This window comes from Saccostrea cucullata, unplaced genomic scaffold, assembly GCF_032062105.1.
Source record: "Saccostrea cucullata isolate Sc308-1 unplaced genomic scaffold, CSIRO_AGI_Scuc_v1 ctg1379, whole genome shotgun sequence".
Taxonomy (NCBI): Eukaryota; Metazoa; Mollusca; class Bivalvia; order Ostreida; family Ostreidae; genus Saccostrea; species Saccostrea cuccullata.
Genome location: NW_026927240.1, coordinates 175,234 through 195,088, shown reverse-complemented (window position 1 = coordinate 195,088; position 19,855 = coordinate 175,234). Strand labels below are relative to the sequence as shown.

At 34.3% G+C, this 19,855-nt stretch overlaps 2 protein-coding genes across 2 annotated transcripts; both read right to left on the bottom strand.

Moving 5' to 3' along the window:
• Window positions 1–221: 221 nt before the first annotated feature.
• LOC134273806 (uncharacterized) lies at window positions 222–8,470 on the bottom strand. Its single transcript, XM_062756014.1, has 3 exons — window positions 8,333–8,470; window positions 1,578–1,716; window positions 222–799 (listed from the first exon to the last, which is right to left on the bottom strand). Exons 1-3 carry the CDS (start codon window positions 8,402–8,404, stop codon window positions 276–278), a joined length of 735 nt encoding a protein of 244 aa, XP_062611998.1. The 5' UTR covers window positions 8,405–8,470; the 3' UTR covers window positions 222–275.
• A 4,827-nt stretch (window positions 8,471–13,297) lies between these two features.
• LOC134273805 (uncharacterized) lies at window positions 13,298–19,502 on the bottom strand. The gene is made up of 3 exons (XM_062756013.1): window positions 19,420–19,502; window positions 16,691–16,829; window positions 13,298–13,895 (listed from the first exon to the last, which is right to left on the bottom strand). Exons 1-3 carry the CDS (start codon window positions 19,489–19,491, stop codon window positions 13,372–13,374), a joined length of 735 nt encoding a protein of 244 aa, XP_062611997.1. The 5' UTR covers window positions 19,492–19,502; the 3' UTR covers window positions 13,298–13,371.
• Between the last annotated feature and the right edge of the window lie 353 nt (window positions 19,503–19,855).

Genomic DNA, 19,855 nt, shown 5'->3' with positions numbered 1-19,855 from the left:
AACTTCCCAAATGAGATGTAATACCGGAAGCTTGGCGTAGAAACAGACTTCACATAAGTTTAAGTCTTAGGTTTGAAGCGCGAACGAAAATTGACCCCCAGTAACCCGTTTGTAATACAGTCGGGTTGCAAAACGAGCTAAATATTATCTGACAAGTACTTGAAACAGAGTTGAATAAATCAGATTAAAATAAAACATTGTAAAAATCATATGAATTTGTTTATTAAAACTCAATTTGCATTTTGTTTAAACTTGTCCACTGCATTTCAAGAATATTAAATAAGACTGAATGTCCAGACAAGGCTTTCACACATCTTTCTTCTTTGTGGTGGTCTGTGTCCTAAAGCAAACACGTCGAAATCGAGATTTCTCACTTTAACGCCATCCTCGGCCATCAAATCTTTGTTCAAAATGGCGGTCGCTGTATCTTCCGGTTCGTAGCTCTCAGACACATTAACATATTTCCAATACTTCTCACTTTCCGGAAATGACGTAACTGAGACAATCTCATCGGATAGGTTAAGCTTAGCTTTAAAATATTGGTACATGGTGTAGTCCTCTTCTGCTCCGCAATTTTTAACGATGGCTGAATACTTGGATTTATCAGTAGAACCCTTCACTTCAAACTCGCAGTTTGATCCGTAAAATTCAAATTGCGCATATCTTGTGGGAAAAAAGTTTAAAGCCATTTTCAATGTTTCCGATGTAGACTTAGATTTTAGAATTAACTTGTGGTTGGTGACGTTTCGGACCGGTATAATTGCCTCAAACAAAGTGAAATCTTTCTGAATATCTAAAACTAAAAAAAAATATTCTGTTAGTTGAATCAGGGACTACTTATACCATGTAAAGTGATAATTTATTGAAACGTAAATGAACGAATAATTACTGTAAATTCCATATTTTTCGCGAGTACTTTTTACCGCGTACCGGCTCTTCAACGTCAAATTGCGAGAATAATAATCCGCGAATGGACAGTTGATCAATAGATTTCAAATGGATTTCATCACCCTAAAAATAAAAGCGAGTAATATTATTTCGCGAGTGATGCTTCTCGCTAAATTACGCGGAAATTAATTCCTCGCGTATAATTAGGAATCTGCAGTACATTATTACTTTTAAAAAAAGAGGTCTGTAAGCCACTGCTCACTAGTAATACCCCCGCTCAGATGTGAATTTACACATCATGATAATATACACAAGTTATGGCCATTGAGTCTGCAGGGGAAGCGTAGCAAATAAAATTTTGTACAGTTTTTCATATTTTTTTAGTCCGCCTGGGGAAGAGGTGAGAGCGTCTGCTCTAGAGTCGTGAAACATGGAGTTGATTCTCCCATCGCGGGTTCAAATCCCACTGTTAAACATGGAGTGATGAGACCGTATAAACAGAGGTCCGGCCATGTCGCAGGAGGTGATGGTACAAAAAAGATCCCTCACTGCTCATTGGCCGTTAGTGTCGAATATAGGACAAAATTTGCAGTTCTCTACCAGAAAGTGGTGGTGTCTCTATATGAGTGAAAAATTCTCGAGAGGGACGTTAAATAACACACAAACAAACACATAATTCTTAAAATTACCTTTGATAGGGGATCTGGATTCTGTATCAGAGGGGCCCTTAAACAGACAGTGGATCTTGAACTGTGTTTCACGCTGAATTACACTCAGCGATAACGGTTGTATTTTCGCCTTACCAATTGGCCGCAATACCTGCACCTCCTGTGAAATATTTTTATTCTCATTTTAATTATACATGGAACAATTTTATTTTTTAGGCCTATATAATATACATATATGTAAAATGTATGAAATTTAAAAACTATTTCTGAAGCGTAAATTTTCAAAGCATGTTTCTCATAATTTACAGAAAATGAATTAGAAAAAAATACTGAAAATTGTTGATAAAGCGATCGACTTTTAGTGCTCAAGGTATCCGATCAATAAAAGGACATAAGAACTGTGAACGATAGTATTATTCTCCCGCTTACTTCAGTTAATTTCGAAAGTTAAGAAATTCGAACGATTTTCAGTATTTATATTGATATTTTGGGGGATTTTTTCTTAAACATTTTAACGATAGATACCACAAACCAATTTTCTTATCTACAACACAGAAGAGTTACAAGGGTATTTTTTTTCAATATTTCTTTCAATGGAAATGTAATTTAGAAATTTTAATTGTGTAAAATATTAAAATAAACTATTTAAAATGCCCAAAGAAACTTGGCAGTAAAAACCAGAAGTCTCTGTCGAGACTGTAGCTCTACTGGTTTGTACTTATAACAGGGGAAGCAAAAAAGTAGCACTTTAAATAGGGATGTCAACGAATATTCAAGTACTCGACTATCGTTCGATCATACCGACTATCGACTAAGATTTTTTTAGTCGGTTATTCGTTAAACAAATGCTATTTTATAGTTATCTTAGTTTCAAGGCAAAAAATAAACTGCAGAGCGGAAAAAAAATGTTTATATCATCAACATGATTTATAAGGATTGTCTATCTCTTCGTGCTTGGTATAGAAAGGGTTTTCATGAACTATTTGGTTTGCTAGCATGAGATTATTAAGTTCCAGTCCACAATACCATAAGATCATGCGTAATGCAACTATTAATTAATTCATTAAAAATAATTACATGCAAACAGCTTTTATGTATTATTTTGTAAAAACTGGGAGGGGACAGTAATGAGCGTAATTTAAAGGTTTATTTTTCTTTAGTCATTTCAAAATTGTATTGATCAGTGTTGATTGTTTGCACAAAATCTCATTATTAAAATTTAAAGCAAGCTCTCTTTGTTTTTATAAGAGGTACGCTTTCACCGTTTACCAGTTGCGGGTCATTGACTATTATTACTTTTAAATGGCTTCAGGTAGTGGATCATTAATGGGTCCATGTACTAGCGTTATGAATAGAAAGGACAAATGCGAGTGTTAGAGATGTCCTGTATGGCACGCCAAATTCACAAAAATTAGCTAAACCTAGTTTCACAATTGAGAAACTAGGTTTATCGACTGTAAACTATAGTTTATAAACCGTTAACTATAGTTAACGATTCGTAAAGTATAGTTTTCATCTGTAAACTATATTTAACGGTTGTTAACCATAGTTTACGAATGCTAATCTAAGTTTATCTGTCTGTAATAAGCGTTAACAATAGATTTTGTTGATAAACATAGATTCACGTTTGTAAACTATAATTTACAATCGTGAACTATAGTTAAGAATTGTTAATCATAGTTTCACAAATCGTGAAACTATATTTATCAGATCGTTAACTATAGTTAACGGTTTGTAAACTATAGTTTACAAATCGTGAAACTGTATTTATCAGATAATTATGGCACGCCAAATTCACAAAAATTAGCTAAACCTAGTTTTACAATTGATAAACTAGGTTTATCGACTGTAAACTATAGTTTACAAACCGTTAACTATAGTTAACGATTCGTTAAGTATAGTTTTCATCTGTAAAACTATATTTAATGGTTGTTAACTATAGTTTACGATTGCTAATCTAAGTTTCTCTGTCTGTAATAAGCGTTAACAATAGATTTTGATTTTAAACATAGATTCACGTTTGTAAACTATAGTTTACAATCGTAAACTATAGTTAGGAGTTGTTAATCATAGTTTCACAAATCGTGAAACTATATTTATCAGATCGTTAACCATAGTTAACGGTTTGTAAACTATAGTTTACAAATCGTGGAACTTTATTTATCAGATAATCTATATTTTGCAATCGCAAATGATTGTTTTCGATTTTAAGTATACATGTAGTTTACGGTTGTGAAACATAGATTATCGAGTTAACTATGGTTTACAGATGTAAAATATAGATTAACGTCGTTAACTATAGTTTACAAACCGTAAACTATAGTTTACAGTCAATAAACCTGGTTTATCGATTGTGAAACTATGTTTAGCTCATTTTTGTGAATTTGGCGTGCCATAGATAATCTATGTTTTGCAATCGCAAATGTTAGTTTTCGGTGTGAAGTATAGTTTACGGTTGTGAAACATAGATTATCGCGTTAACTATGGTTTACAGATGTAAAATATAGATTAACGTGGTTAACTATAGTTTACAGTCCGTTAACTATAGTTTACAACCGATAAACCTAGTTTATCGATTGTGAAACTATGATTAGCGCATTTTTGTGAATTTGGCGTGCCATAGTCCTGTATATAGTATATTACATAAAATGTGCAATAAACATAAGTATTTGAATTAAAATTCATTCAATTTTGGATACATTTACATATTATTACGTACAGATTTACGATTGAGAAAATCGCGATATAATTGATTCTGCATGATAGCGTACAAGAAGTATTTAAAAGACACGTGAATTTAATTAATTAACGAGTACTCGACTATCGTTCGACTATAGCTGTCCGAGTAAAATTGACATCCCTAATTTTAAAGTATTTCAAAGAAATTTCAATTTTTAGTCACCACGGCAACACCGTTCATCGAAATCAAACATACATTGCAGGTCACCTGAGTATCATGTAACAACTTTCCAGCGATTGTATTTGGTTCGTGTTTTAATCCAAAAGCCATGAAATTAACAAATTTTGAAGGAGGCACCACTGCTTAATTTATTTTTAGTCAAAGTACCCCCCTGGTACCTCTGACCCAGCGGCCCTGAAATTATCTATTTTGAAAGAGGCCCCTTTCTTCATTATAAGGCCAGCATTTTTTAATGTTTAGTTATGAACATGAGAATAAAAAAGTCCCGAAGGAGAAGGAAATAAAAAAAATTGTTGGTAAATCAATTATTAACATTTGTACATTCTCTTTTTATGCTATTCTAATAGGCCCCCTACCACTGGACACATAATGCTTACAAATAGAAAAGTAGAACATTTAATTGCTTATTTCATCATCTGCCAGTTTGGGCCAGTTACATAAATTTTGTGATGTTGGTCAAAATATATTTTCAAAAATCAATTCTTTAAAAGTCTTTCAATATATCTTATTTTTTTAATATGTGTTAGGTGAATGTGTAGACATTGTTCTAAAATTTACTTGATGCCTAAAATTATAATTACTATCATAAAACAGACAGGGAGTATTGGGGAGTAGGGTGAACATTTTTTCAATTAAGTGTAAAATAATTTTTCTGGCTGATACAAATGATACTACATGCCTGTATATATTTGTATATTCTTACCTTTTAATAGTTGAATTTTTTTTTTATTTCTTTAGGTTATTGTTTATTTCTTCCTCAAATGGATTTAACTTCTCCCATAGTTTTATTCATTACATCTGATGCATAAGCAACCCTTTTTGAAGAATGATGCTTAGACTGTAAGCTATAACAGAGACCTAAACAATGTCGCTGGCAATATGCAATAGCTACCAAGGGCAGTTTAAAACCTGGGGGAGGAAAATAATTTACAATTACAGACAGATACTTTTGTAACGAATACATAATTATCTCACCAGCATGTCATTGTGCAACAAAGTCGTCAGCATTTTATTTGTCCTTTGAGCGGGTGAAACGTTTTACATGGCACTCGTATCGATGAATTTTACACTAAACCAAGCTATCTTCTCAGATCTAGCTTTATTTACCCGCCGTTTCATCTTAAAACCGGAAGTGCGGGTTCGTAAATTTGAAATCTCGATCCCGACTCAAATTTGACATCGGAAAGAAAAAAAATTGTTTTATTTTTTCTGAAAATTCAAAACCTTGAGCGGAGGGTTTATAAAACTGAAAATAAAATAAATCCTGGCCTTAAATATGTAAGTAGATCATTAGTATATTAACCGGGAGCAAAGGATAAGATGTTCGAAGAATTCATGCATTTCACTATATAATCATTAGAGCCCCACCCTAAAACAAGAACCCCTGACCCTGGGGCCATCAAATTCACAATTTTGGTGGAGGCACTCTTGCTCATCATAACTATGTACTTAGTTGGTTTATTTAATACCCAGGAGCAGAGTGGAAGATTTTCAAAGAATTTATGTATTTTCACTATATAATCAATAGAGCCCCGCCCTAACACCAGAACCCCTGACCCTGGGGCCATAAAATTCACAATTTTGGTAGAGGCACTCTTGCTCATTATAGCTATGTACTTAGTTGGTTTATTTAATACCCTGGAGCAGAGAAGAAGATTTTCAAAGAAATAATGCATTTTCATTACCTACTTTTTTAGCCCCGCCCTAGCACTAGAACCCCTGACCCCAGGGCCATGAATTACACAATTTTGGTAGAGGACTCATTGCTGATTACAGTCATGCAAAGAGATTGACTGCTTGATGTCCAGGAGTAAAGAAGAAGATTTTTAAAGATTGAATTAATTTTAGTGGTTTTCGCCCCACCCCTAAGGCCCCAGGGGGACAGGGATCATGAAATTCACAGTTGTTGTTCCCCTTTACCAATAGATGCTTTGTGCCAAATTTGGTTGAAATTGGTTCAGTGGTTGCAGAGAAGAAGCTGAAAATGTTCAAATGTTAACACACTACGGACGACGCACGACGGACGACGCACGACGACGGACGAAAACAGATAGCAATAGGTCACCTGACTTTACTCAGGTGACCTAAAAATTTTTCACAGAATTATTGCTAGCGCTCTCGAGCGCTAGCAACTACGTTAGTCCAAATTCCTTGAATACGCATGCTCGGCCGCCATGGCCGTGCATTCTGGGAAAACTGTGAAAACTACTACAGATAGACCGTACGATAACAATTTCGTTGTATCATGTTGTAGCATGAAATAACTGTTTATTTATTGTGTGGCTAACTTTTTAAAGATAACTTCTTATTTATAATATTTCAAATTCGGGGGGGGGGGGGGGGGGTTGCTGACGGAAAAGCCCGAGTCATTATCTGATTGTTCTAAACAATGACAAGGGGTTTTGTTTAGTTTTTTGTTTTTTTTTTTACATCCAAACACAACCAAGGATAGAATCTAATTTCTTATTGGTCAATTCAGCCAATCTTACAAATTCCAGAAACAGAAGCAAGAATTTACACTAAAAATAACGAATAAATCCACTATTTGTGTTTAAAACATTCTGATGTGTATGGCTTTTAACCTTAAATCAGCTCATACATGCAATGTCTCAATCGGCATCTTCTTCATATTAAATAGAGCCCCCCCCCCCCTCTCCAGTAAAGGTCATATATATTCCGTTGCGCCAAAACTCCAATAGGTCACCGTCACCCAACCCCTTGTTTCTTTACCTATGTGTCTATAAAATGAATACGCTTCACAAAACAATAATAACTTTATCACTCTCCAGCCTCGATAAAAATTAAAGAATTCAGCAAAATAAATCACTTGATCACGGATCTTCCTGTCTGTGATTAAAAAATGCTACGGCGCTAGCCCACCTATCTTTTTAAAAGATAAACTTGTGTATCTTAGTGTAGTCTAATTGTGTGCCAAGTTGTGTTGAAATCAAACCAAAACTGCAGGAGGAGTAGCATTTTAAAAGTATTTCACAGAAATTTCTATTTTTAGTAACAGCGGCAACACTGTTCATCGAAATCAAAAATCGATACACAGAATTATGTATCTTAAACTAAGTGTAATCTACTTGTGTGTCAAGTTGTGTTGAAATCAGAATATAACTGTAGTAGGAGTAGCATTTTAAAAGTATTTCACAGAAATTTCTATTTTTAGTAACAACGGCAACACTGTTCATCGAAATCAAAAACCGATACACAGAATTATGTATCTTAGACTAAGTGTAATCTACTTGTGTGCCAAGTTGTGTTGAAATCAGACTAAAACTGTAGTAGGAGTAGCATTTTGAAATCATTTAATTGAAAATTCTATTTTTAGTAACAATAGCAACACCGTTCATCGAAATCAAAAACCAATATACAGAATTATGTATCTTAGTGTAGTCTACTTGTGTGCCAAGTTGTGTATCGGACCAAAACTGTAGAAGAAGCGTTTTTAAAAATTGTTCACAGACAGACAGACAGACGGTCGGACGCATTACTATCGCATAAGCTCTTCTGGTCTCTGACCAGCAGAGCTAAAAATTCATGCATTTCTAAAACTTAATAAAAATGTAATGAGCTGTAAACGTAAATTTGAATTATCGCTCTTTTCATACATTATGCTGTTAAACTAAAAAAAAAATTACTCATAGAATAGAAGCACATATTCCAACATAGATATTTGAATTTTGGTAGAAAAACTTTGCTAGTGTTATTTTTAAGGAAAAAAATAAATTGTTCTTCAATATATAAATCCATCCTTGTCGATCTAGCTATAAAAAAAACGCTACCTTTACACCATAATAAGAATCCAGTCGTTCTTACTTTCAAGTTTCGATATCTTTAATATGTTACTTACACAATTTCCAAAAATGGTCTGCAGTAGAATTATAAACACAGCAAGCAAAGGTTTACAATAGGGTCCCTCCATCTTCACGTTGGTCTGTCTCAGGCTGGATGTGTAGGACGTTAATGCATATTGTTTATAAGAGCAGAAGGGTTTTAATGACAGCTATAATTGCAGCAATCTGAATGCAATTATCAACAATCAGATCGCCATTTTATAAAACATCCATCAAAGGTCAAATGAACCTTCGGTCTTCAGTATTATTGCCACAATTTATAAACTTATAAACGGAGACTTCGTATGCAGGAGATGAAAGTATACTGCCGTATAAATAAGGGAAGGTGACAATTGAAAAGTTAGTCATCCTGGGTGCAATAATTAAAACTGCATTGAAAAAGAGTCCCGCTTATAACCATATCAATAAACTATTCGGAACAGTGGAAAATCTGTGGATGTGAACAGGTTTCTTTTCTTGCGAGGATATCATACAGTATTGGTGGCTCTTCAAAGTCAGGCAATATGACGAATCCTGCCTGACTTTGTTCATTTTTTTCAATACATCTCTCTTGATCTTCACACCAATGGCCACATTAGAGACTGTGCCAGGCAATGATGTCATCTCCTCGGCCACATTAGAAACTGTGCCAGGCAATGATGTCATCTCCTCGGCCACATTAGACTGCCAGGCAATGATGTCATCTCCTCGGCCACATAGTTTATTTCTTCTTGTTAAGTTCAACTACAGCGCACTGACATCCTACTACACCACTTCAATCCACTATTGCTTATAATTAGGTATGTTGTTAAATCAGAATTTAACGAAAAGATGAGCAGTTATGACAGAATCAGTTTATGTGAAAATTACCTGTTATATATTCTGAGCATATTAATATATATCCACGAAACTACGAGCAGCAAAGGTTTCTCACAATCATGAAAAAATTATTAACATTTACAGGAATGTCAATATTCTCTTAAATGGAATAATGACCATATTTCATTTCAAATCAAAAGGTGCGTGAACTTAATTAAGTATTCTGAACGACATGAGTGAACTTTAATTGAAGGACCTTAACTGTATTTATCTGACATGCAGCTGAATACATGTTATAGTTAAGGGGTTCTATAATTTATATATAAAATAATATATTCATGCAGAAATTTGCTACTGATGTAGTAATTTATTATTTCTACATTATTCTTGAAGAAAAATATATTTCCTTTTTACAAAAGAATTTAAGTTATAGTTAGCTGTTTTATATCGATGTTAAAAAGGTAATTTAAATTATGTATCGCACAAATGCAAAACAAATTGCATATTCAACGCGCGTGGCGCAGTGACTAGAGCGTCCGCTCTAGAGTCGCGAAGTGAGGAGTTGATCCTTGATCCACCGGCAAGTGGTGGCGTCTCCATATGAGAGAAAACTTCTCGAGAGGGACGTTGAACAATATCCAATCAATCTAAACAGCTTAAGGGCTAAAGTCATACAGGGATTTTCCACTCCATTTTGGGAATGTATCTTTGATTTGGGAATTTTATGACATTCAATCAGTTTCAGGGATATTATTTTGCTTGATATTGTTTAAGAAAAAGTAAATAGCTATGTTGAATAAAATAGATTTTATTCTTAATTCATTCAGATTACCAAACCTGGCTATAATTTGTATAGGAGCTCTCAAACACTTGATATTGTTTAATTCAGTTGTTTATCCGAATTCCCTTGTCAAAGATTGATAGGGAAATTACTTTTCAAGATTAGAAAGAAAGCAATGATTTTCACAAAATTTACGTAGAATTATTCAATAAAACTATTTATTGAAGATTAAAAACCATTAAAAAAGACATGGGGATAGACAGACGGACGGACGCACATACGCAGAGAGAAAACCTAAGTCCCCTTCGGTTTTACCGGAAGGAGACTAATAACGTCATGTTACTGTGTACTACGTCATGTGCATTTCAGAGAGTGGTGATGGATTCGGAAAACCACAGTGAGGAAATCCGATGTAGTCAAACATAAGAGTGATAATGTGACTGATACTTTAAGGTCTTCTAGGCTGATGTGGACCGATGTTGAGGCATCGATCACACCACGGATTACCACCGGTCTATGGCCACCGGCCGGGAAATGTGACTAAGGCATGATAAAGTATCAGTCACATTATCCAGCGATGGGGTATACGATGGGCAACCAATGCGTATTTTGATCAAAATGGCGTGGTTGCCGGCCGGACTTAAAAAGGACCTGCTACGCATTGCTTATCATTAAACGATGTTCCAGGGTAATCGGCCGATTAATACTACATCGCTCATACATTGGTGAACATCGTTCGTACGTCGGTCGACTATTGGGCGATTTTTGGTCGAATATCGACCGCGATGATCGGCCGATGTCTGTTGCCGACCACTCAACCCCCATACTTTAGATTTAACGGACACTTGACGATGCTCGGCCATACATCAGCCAATCCTTGAAAGATGCGCTAATGATGGGTTGCCATGAGGAGCGATGTTGGGCGTCGGTGGAGTCATCGCTGATTTTTAATTGCAACTTATTATCTACCGATGACCTCCATCGATTTGCCAAATAGCCTCAGTCACCGTCCGATTACTGTAGATGTCAGGCCGGCAACCACTCCATTTTATATCAAAAAACGCATCGGTTTCTCATCGTTTACCCCATCGCTGGATAATGTGACTGATAATTTAGCAGCAATGTCTATGAATTTGCTCGTCGCTGGACCAACATTCTACGATTTGTTATTTGTCATTGGTCCAACAATGACCTAGTATATAATATATCGACGTCTTGTTAGCCAATGCGATGTTGGAACATTTTTCTTTAAATTAATCAAAGTACTCAGAAGTACAGAGAGTCGGGCTCATTTACAGACTAGAATGAATTTCTTACATGAATCACGTTTATATTCTGATGAAAATATTATTTTAAAACTATCGATATAAATGATAAGACACTGACAGTGAGTTTTTCAATCCTTATACCACGGTCCGATTTTGTCAGAATCAGAATCAATCTGGTACCGCAGCTGAATGTAAACAAACAGGCCAGTCTGGTTCTCTCTCCTGCTATACCTCGTATGTGTAGAGAACTACGATAACACTGATTATCAAAAATCCTTACGCTAAAGAACTATGTTCTTTGACTAAGGACTGAAGTTTTCAAAGTCTTTACTGCTAATGTTTATTTATATAGATAAAATTTCGTTTTATTTTAAATGGGGCGGTCCTTCGGATGAGACCATATAAACCGAGGCCCCGTGTCACAGCAGGTGTGGCATGACAAAGATCCCTCCCTGCTCAAAGGCCGTAAGTGCCGAGCATAGGCCTAAATTTGCAGCCCTTCAGCGGCAATGGTGACGTCTCCATATCAGTGAAATATTCTGGAGCGGGACGTTAAACAGTATACAATCAATTTTTCTTGCTTTCTTTAGAGTTTGTATTATCTCAAAAGCATTTGAGAGTAACGCAGCACAGTTAAGGTTACAAAAAGGAGGCGGAGCCTAATTTGTACGGGAAAACTTGACTATGACATCATACACAATATACGTCATACAACATTTCTTTACAATACAACAAAATGAGTTTATCTATTAATTTAACCAGTAAGAAATCATCAAACTACATAAAAACTTACTACAGCGTGTTGTTTTGTCGTTAGTTAAATCCCACATAACAAGTTATAAACAAGTCACTGATCGCAATACACTTGTCAATATGACGTCATTTCTTACGACGTGACATAGTTTGTATGCAGTGAGAGACAGATCAAGTAATATTTTCTCAACAAAATATGTATTCTCTAATTAAATAAAATATTTTTTACAGATATTCCATGGGCCAATAACTTGGATTTAATGTCTTCTTCACTATTTTATTAATATATTTTCTGTACATTACGTATTTAATTGACACTGCCGTATATTTGTGTGCAAGTACATCGGAGGGTAAGGGGGGGGGGGGGGGGGGGTTAATAAATCGATCTAGTGCAAGGGCATACACTCTATGGATCAAAGTAAGCTTTTACATTTCAACTATAGAGCTATTAAGGTATTTGAAAAGTGCTGCGATCCTGATGAAATCTTAAAATCAATTTAATTAGATCAATATTTCATGCCGCTGACCAGCAAAAACTACAGCATTCGGCCATTCAAGATTAATTTTAACAATGAAATTGCAGAATTTAGACAGGATCGCAGCACTTTTTAGAAACTACAATGCGTGTTGAAAATATCTATATACTAAACTTGGAGATTTAACTTGGGTATGCCCTTGCACTAGTGATGTTTATATGTAACATCAATACTTCAAGTCAATGTGCTAAAATCGCGTGACTGCCGCATCACGTGACCAGTCTAAATATAAAATATAATCGTCCTCAATATGTAGTTATTAATCATAATTACAATTATCTGATATAAATAATGTACTAAAAACAATCGCCATCCCGATTACGAATACATTCTTAAATACAAAATTTAGTCAATATTTCCATTGCGCACCTTAACTGTACTGCGAAGAACTATATTTTTGCACGTAACTTTAAAATGGCGACTAAGGGGTTCACTTCCTGTCTTGAACACGTACAGGATGACATTAGCCGGCAATTGCTCTTTGAGCAATAAGCCCGGCTAAAAATTAATTTTGGGCGAACCTTAGGGGCACATTTAATAAATGAAGGATATGGAGATAACGAACGATCTCAAATTCAATAAAACAATACAAAATAGGATCAGAGCAAACACGGACCTCCGAAACATTAATATATTAATAATGTCTATCTTAGGCTTGGCGAAGAAACGGACACCACATAAGTTTACGTCTTAGGTTTGAAGCGGAAAGGAGAACGAAAATTGACCCCGGCAACCCGTTTGTAATTCAGTCGGGTTGTACAACGAGCTAAATATCATCTGGCAAATACTTAAAACAGAGTTCAATAAATCAGATTAAAGAAAACATAACAAAATTTCATGAGTTTATTAAAAACTCCATTTGCATTTTGTGTAAACTCGTCCACTGTATTTCAAGAAAATTAAATAAGACGAAATGTCCAAACAAGGCTTTCACACATCTGTCTTTCTTGTGGTGGTCTATGGCCTAAAGCAAACACGTTAAAATCGAGATTTTTCACTTTAACACCATCCTCTACCATCAAATCTTTGTTCAAAATGGCGGTTGCTGTATCCTCAGGTTCGTAGCTCTCAGACACATTAACATATTTCCAATACTTATCACTTTCCGGAAATGACGTAACAGAGGCAATCTCATCAAGTAGGTTAAGCTTAGCTTTAAAATATTGGTACATGGTGTAGTCTTCTTCTGCTTCGCAATTTTTAACGATGGCTGAATATTTGGATTTATCAGTAGAACCCTTCACTTCAAACTCGCAGTTTGATCCATAAAATTCCAATTGCGCATTGCTTGTTGGAGAGAAGTTTATAGCCATTTTCAATGTTTCCGCTGTAGACTCAGATTTGAGAATTAAATTGAGGTAAGTGCCGTTTGGGACCGGTATGTTTGCCTCAAACAAAGTAAAATCTTTCTTGATATCTAAAACTAAAAAAAAAATTATTATATTAGTTGAATCAGGGACCTAGTTGAATTAGAAATACAAATGTAAAGTGATGATTTAAATGTATTTGAATTTAAATGAAAGAATAATTACTAGGATATGATTACTTTAAAACAAGAAGTCTGTAAGCCATTGCTCACTAGTGATACCCCCGTTTTAATGTGACTTTACACATCGTGTACGTAAATATGCACAAGTTATGGCCTTGGAGCCTTGGAGATAGGTCACCTTGAAGTCACAATAAGCATGAAAATAGAGCATTATACAAACTATATGTATCATATTAAACTCATATCGTCTAACTTACCACTCTTTAGCAACATATACTTTGATCCAAACAGGCGTCTCCATATGAGTGAAACATTCTATTCTCGAGAGGGACGTTTAACAACATACAATCAATCATTGATCCGAGGAGCCGTATCACGTTGAGTTTATAGGCAGGGATCATCAGATCACAAATGGGGTTGATGTTATAATGATTAATTTATAATAAACCACAATTACAGCTAGTATGATAAAAACTTTTTATATTTATTACGATGGGCTATCAAAAAGTTCGTGGACTAGCGCCATAAAATAAAAAACCGCTTTATTAGGTACGTCAATGAATTTTAAAATACTTAGTTATCATCACCTTTTCTATCTATGGAATAAACCACAAATCATTAATTTGACTTTTAAATAAATTAGTAAAGTTTTTGTAAGCAATGGTATGTCCAGGCGGCGCAACCTCGAAAACGACGTTTTTTCCACCTAAGTGTAACTAAGATAAACTATTTTGATATGAACAGTTGAAATCCAAAAATCCCGTTAATTCAGGTATGTGTTGGGACACGATTGTTCCATAAAATATAGAATTTTTACTTCATTCTGGATGTTCTATGAAATTTTATTTTAAATTTCACGTGGAGTATCCAAACAAATAGTCCTTGAAAAACGCACAAAAAGGGCGGAGAAGTTTCATTTTCCAACATTCTATAAAGTTTTGCCCCTGGAAAAACTGGTATGCACCTACATGTAGGAAATGTTTAAACTGTCTACTGAGATATAATTTGCATCCAGATTTATTTTTTTATGTCAAAATAGAGTCAGAGAGAAAAGGGATGTAAAGTTAATGTCGATTCGTAGTGTCAAGGTTTGAAAAATCTATTAAGTCAAATAATGACGTTGATCATGTGTTTTAGATTTATTGAACTCCGAAAAACAAAATATGCTGGCACAATCTAGCGAGGATCTCTCCCAATGTATAAATCTATTTGCAATGATATATGCATTGAAAGCTGCTGTTCATATTATATTTACATCCACTGAATATTTTCTCCTTTATTTCTTAAGAAAACCCATTGCGTTAATCACTGCATGAACTACATTAGGCATGTCGCCTGTACAGATTTCTTGATCAGTGGCTGTTCCATCAATGAGACGTATAAAGAGGGTCGCATCATTAATACAATAATTAAACTTTTTAATCCTTCTTTAAATGATTATTTATACAGATATAAATATAAACAATAACATGTCTTTCTTTGTTTGTCATTACTGGAATTAACGGTCGCAGCTATTGCAGAAAAAAATTTACATAACCCGCTTATGTATTTTTTCTGCAACAGCTGCTTCCGTTAATTCCAGTAATAACAAACAAAGAGAGCATTTTTTTGTTTAAGTAAAGTCATAAGAACAAGACGGGTAGAAGTCCTTACTCAGCACTAAAGAATCTCATCAAAATAAATGTACGAGGTAGAAGAAGCGGACATTGAAAAATAATGACGTTGTCGGACGTCATGCAACTAAGCGGCGACGGCTGATCATATAATGTCGTTTTTATCTTATAATAATTTGGGAAATAATGAACGCAACAAGCTACAATATTCAATATTTCTTTATTTTTTGTTGTTTTATGTTCCTTATAAATTCTGTAAGCTCAGACAACATGGTACACTGTACTAATTTTAAAGCCTCAGTCCACGAACCTTTTGATAACCCCTCGTATATATCTTTTTATTTTCCGGTGAAACAAAACTGTTTCGCAAGCAACTTTTTGATGCTCAAAAAATAACGTCATGTATTTGTGTACTACGTCATGAATTTCAGAGAGTGGTGATGGATTCAGAAAAGCAGTGTAGTGATCCGGAAAGTCAGATCCCGCTGTTACGTGAATGTGATGAAAATCTACAGCTTGAGTGATATACTAGTACACCGTCGAGTACATGTAGATAATGAAACACCTTTATATTAATATTTCTTCACTGAAAGTTCTAATTTGTCGATTACAAATTACTCAAGTTTTTTTTTTTACTTGGACCTTTTTCGGACCTGTGAATTTCAGAAAAAGTAATATATGTGATTTGGTTGCTAATGAAACTACCCTCCGCAACTACTAGTATATGCGTATTAAATATACGTACTACAAGCGTGTTTGCCAACAGGGGAAGCGTAACAAATAATGTTTTGAACATTTTTTTTCATATTTTTTTAGTCCGCCTGGGGAAGAGGTGAGAGCGTCTGCTCTGGAGTCGTGACACAAGGAGTTGATTCTCACATCGCGGGTTCAAATCCCACTCTAAGACATGGAGTGAGGAGACCATATAAACAGAGGTCCCATGTCGCAATAGGTGATGGTACAAAAAAGATTCCTCACTGCTCATTGGCCGTTAGTGTCGAATATAGGACAAAATTTGCAGTTCTCGACCAGAATGTGGTTTTGTCTCGATATGAGTGAAAAATTCTCGAGAGGGACTTAAACAACACAAAACAAACACGTTATTCTTAAAATTACCTTTGATGGGGAATCTTGATTCTGTATCGGAGGGACCCTTAAACAGACAGCGGATCTTGAACTGTGTTTCATGCTGAAAAACACTCAGCAATAACGGTTGTATTTTCGCCTTACCTATTGGCCTCAATACCTGCATCTCCTGTTGAATATTATTTTATGCTTATAATTTAATTATTAAAATTAGGCCTAAATAATATATATGTATGTATAATGTACGAAATTTATAAACTATTTCTGAAGCATAAATTTTCAAAACATTTTTCTCATAAATACTAGAATATGTACTTTTTGAATAAGAAAAAATTATATAATTTGCTTATAAAGCGACCTTTTTCGTGCATAACTATTGCCAGTATGTTGGGGGGGGGGGGTTGTCATTGAATTATCCATGTATAAAATTCATGCAGCTAGTTTTAAATCGCCTCGATATTGGATAAGTCAAGAAATCTTGCTTTAAAGGGACAAGGACACAGTTTCACATGAAATTTATTAAACCAATTTTAATGTTTGCAATTCCTTACTAAGGTAACTCTAATTATCAGCAAAATATGAGCATTATTTGTTGATTTACAAAGGAGATACAGAACTTAAAATCCTCCATAATGTAAACAAGTTTCGTGCCTTGGTTTTGTTTACATATATAAAGCATCATATTTACATGTACAACAAAATGAAATTCAGGAAATCACTAGAAACTGTCTAATCCTAATTATACATGAACATGTTATTTACTTCTTTGTTGAAAAATCTGCTTTTAACGCACATATCCTGTATACAGGAAAATTTTCGACCCCGTTTTATTTTCGCCCCTTTCGCCTTCGTCATGATTGTGCGAATATAAAACGGGGCGAATTCAAAGAACACAACATACATGTAATTTCTTAAACAGAACTATATGACTGTGCGAATTTAAAACGGGGCAAAATTGTTTGCAAGTGTGTAAGGGCGAAAATGACACGGGGGAAAAATAGCCCTGTATGCAGTATTAGTATATTTAACCTACGTATTCAAAAACATGGCACAGGCCTTGTTTATATAACAAAGGTTTGGAGCTCCGAATCTGTCTTGTATATCAAAAACGGAAATTCAAATTTTATATTTTTATTAGAAATACATTAGTAATAGTTGAGTTTCATTAACATTAATAGATGGAATAATTTTTTAGCTGAAACTGTGTCTTTGCCCCTTTAAAATGTGAAGGACATACTACATAAAAAATAAACAAAATATGAAGAAAAAAATCATACACTAAATTTGTTTCAGATCAAGGCCCTGTTCCTCCTAGGTTTTATGGCGACACACGAGTTAAATAAATGTCTTCATGAAAAATAAAACTTTTGTTCAGTCTATAGTCTAAAATCAGGAGACGAGAAATTGCTATGGAATGTTATTTGGGTTGGCAGCTTTTTAAAAAGAGATCGGTTTTCAAATGTTTGGGGGGAAAGTATATTTCCCATGATATAGATTTCTGGAGGTCTTTTTTTCTAAATATTTAAAGGAATATGAGCTGCATCTCTGAATATTTTATTTTGCTGTTATTAAATGTGTTATTGTGATAAATTTGTATGTAACTTAAAGCTTTAAGAACAGTTAGAATAAAATAAAGCAGAAGAAAGATTCTATATACAATCCAATATTATACAATTATAGCCTTTTGATGAGTTTAATCCCTAGATATATAGACCTTAGAGAAAGCATATCGACCGAGCACGAAGTGTGAGGTCGATATGCTTTCTCTAAGGTCTATATATCTAAGGATTGTACCGAATCAAAAGGCTACAATTGTTTTATTATTTTTTATCAGTTAATAAGAAATGTCTTAAAATCCTTTTTCTAATACTCAGTACCTTATCATATAAGGCATTGTTATGTCATATGCATTATGACGTCACAGAAATGAAAACCAGCTGCAGTATCTGTTTATAGAAACATCCAGTTCATAAAGACTATTGTGACGTCAGTACTATTGTTGCTTCACAGAAGAACGATTCCAGTTTTAGAAACAGCAAGTTTATAAATTTTTAAAATTTTAATTGTTATTCTCTTGAAAATGTCCCCAGAAATATTGCAGTAAGAAAAATTCATACATTTCTAAAACTATGGAAAAAATGTATTGAGGTGTAAACGTAAAGTTGCATTATCGCTCTTTTCAAACACTATGCTGTTAAACTAAACAAAATTCACTCATAAAGTAAGAGAGGCACATATTATGACATAGATATTTGAAATTTGGGATAAAAACTTTGCTTGTGTTATTCTTAAGGAACATAATAAACTGTTCTTGATTATTTTAAAAATATAAATCTATCCTAGACAACTTAAAGTCAGACGATACGTTCACCAAATATCTGTTTTGTATGTCTTCATAATGTATGAAAAGTATACTAAGTTTTATTACTTTCTGATTTTTAAATCGGTATCTAATTGTTTTTAAAATTTAAAAACACTACAAATATGATTTTTGCAAACTTAATTTCTTTCCCTTAAAGGGTTATATAAAAAATGCCATCCTCTGGTATCTCGCACAAATGCCTGGGTAAGGTACCTCAATTTTTTGTCAGTAAACATGTTAAAGTAGTAACTCTTCAAGGACAAAATCTTGGAAAAAGTTATATATTAATGAGGAACGTCTCGTCTGTCCTTAAGCTAAATAACCGCTACCCTTACACCATAATAAGAATCAATTCGTTCTTACTTTCAAGTTTCGATATCTTTAATATGTTACTTACACAATTTCCAAAAATGTTCTGCATTAGAATTATCAACACAGCAAGCAAAGGTTTACCATAGGGTCCCTCCATCTTCACGCTGTTGTTTCAAGCTGATGTGTAGGACGTTAATGCATATTGTTTAAAAGAGCAGAAGTGTTTAATGACAGCTACGATTGAAGCAATTTGACTGCAATTATCTGTAATCAGGTCGTTATTTTAAAAATATCTGTCAGAGGTCAAATGAACTTTCGGTCTCCAGTATTATTGCCATAATTTATAAACATCCTTACATCCGCTGAATATTTTCTCCTTTAATTCTTCAGAAAACCCATTACTTATTTTGTTCTCAACTTAATGTATGCTGTATTTTATTACTAAGTATGTAAAATAACTTTTAGATTCAATTGCATACCGTTTCCCAGAAGTATCATTGTCATTCACACAATTGTTTCGT

What these genes read in the sequence shown, in the direction of transcription:
- LOC134273805 (XM_062756013.1), bottom strand. Translation starts at nt 19,491, where the DNA reads ATGGAGGGACCCTATGGTAAACCTTTGCTTGCTGTGTTGATAATTCTA. An exon ending in AGAACATTTTTGGAAATTGT is followed by an intron (nt 16,830 to 19,419) that starts GTAAGTAACATA and finishes AATATTCAACAG; the next exon opens with GAGATGCAGGTATTGAGGCC. An exon ending in ATCAAGATTCCCCATCAAAG is followed by an intron (nt 13,896 to 16,690) that starts GTAATTTTAAGA and finishes TTTTTTTTTTAG; the next exon opens with TTTTAGATATCAAGAAAGAT.
- LOC134273806 (XM_062756014.1), bottom strand. Translation starts at nt 8,404, where the DNA reads ATGGAGGGACCCTATTGTAAACCTTTGCTTGCTGTGTTTATAATTCTA. An exon ending in AGACCATTTTTGGAAATTGT is followed by an intron (nt 1,717 to 8,332) that starts GTAAGTAACATA and finishes AATATTTCACAG; the next exon opens with GAGGTGCAGGTATTGCGGCC. An exon ending in ATCCAGATCCCCTATCAAAG is followed by an intron (nt 800 to 1,577) that starts GTAATTTTAAGA and finishes ATTTTTTTTTAG; the next exon opens with TTTTAGATATTCAGAAAGAT.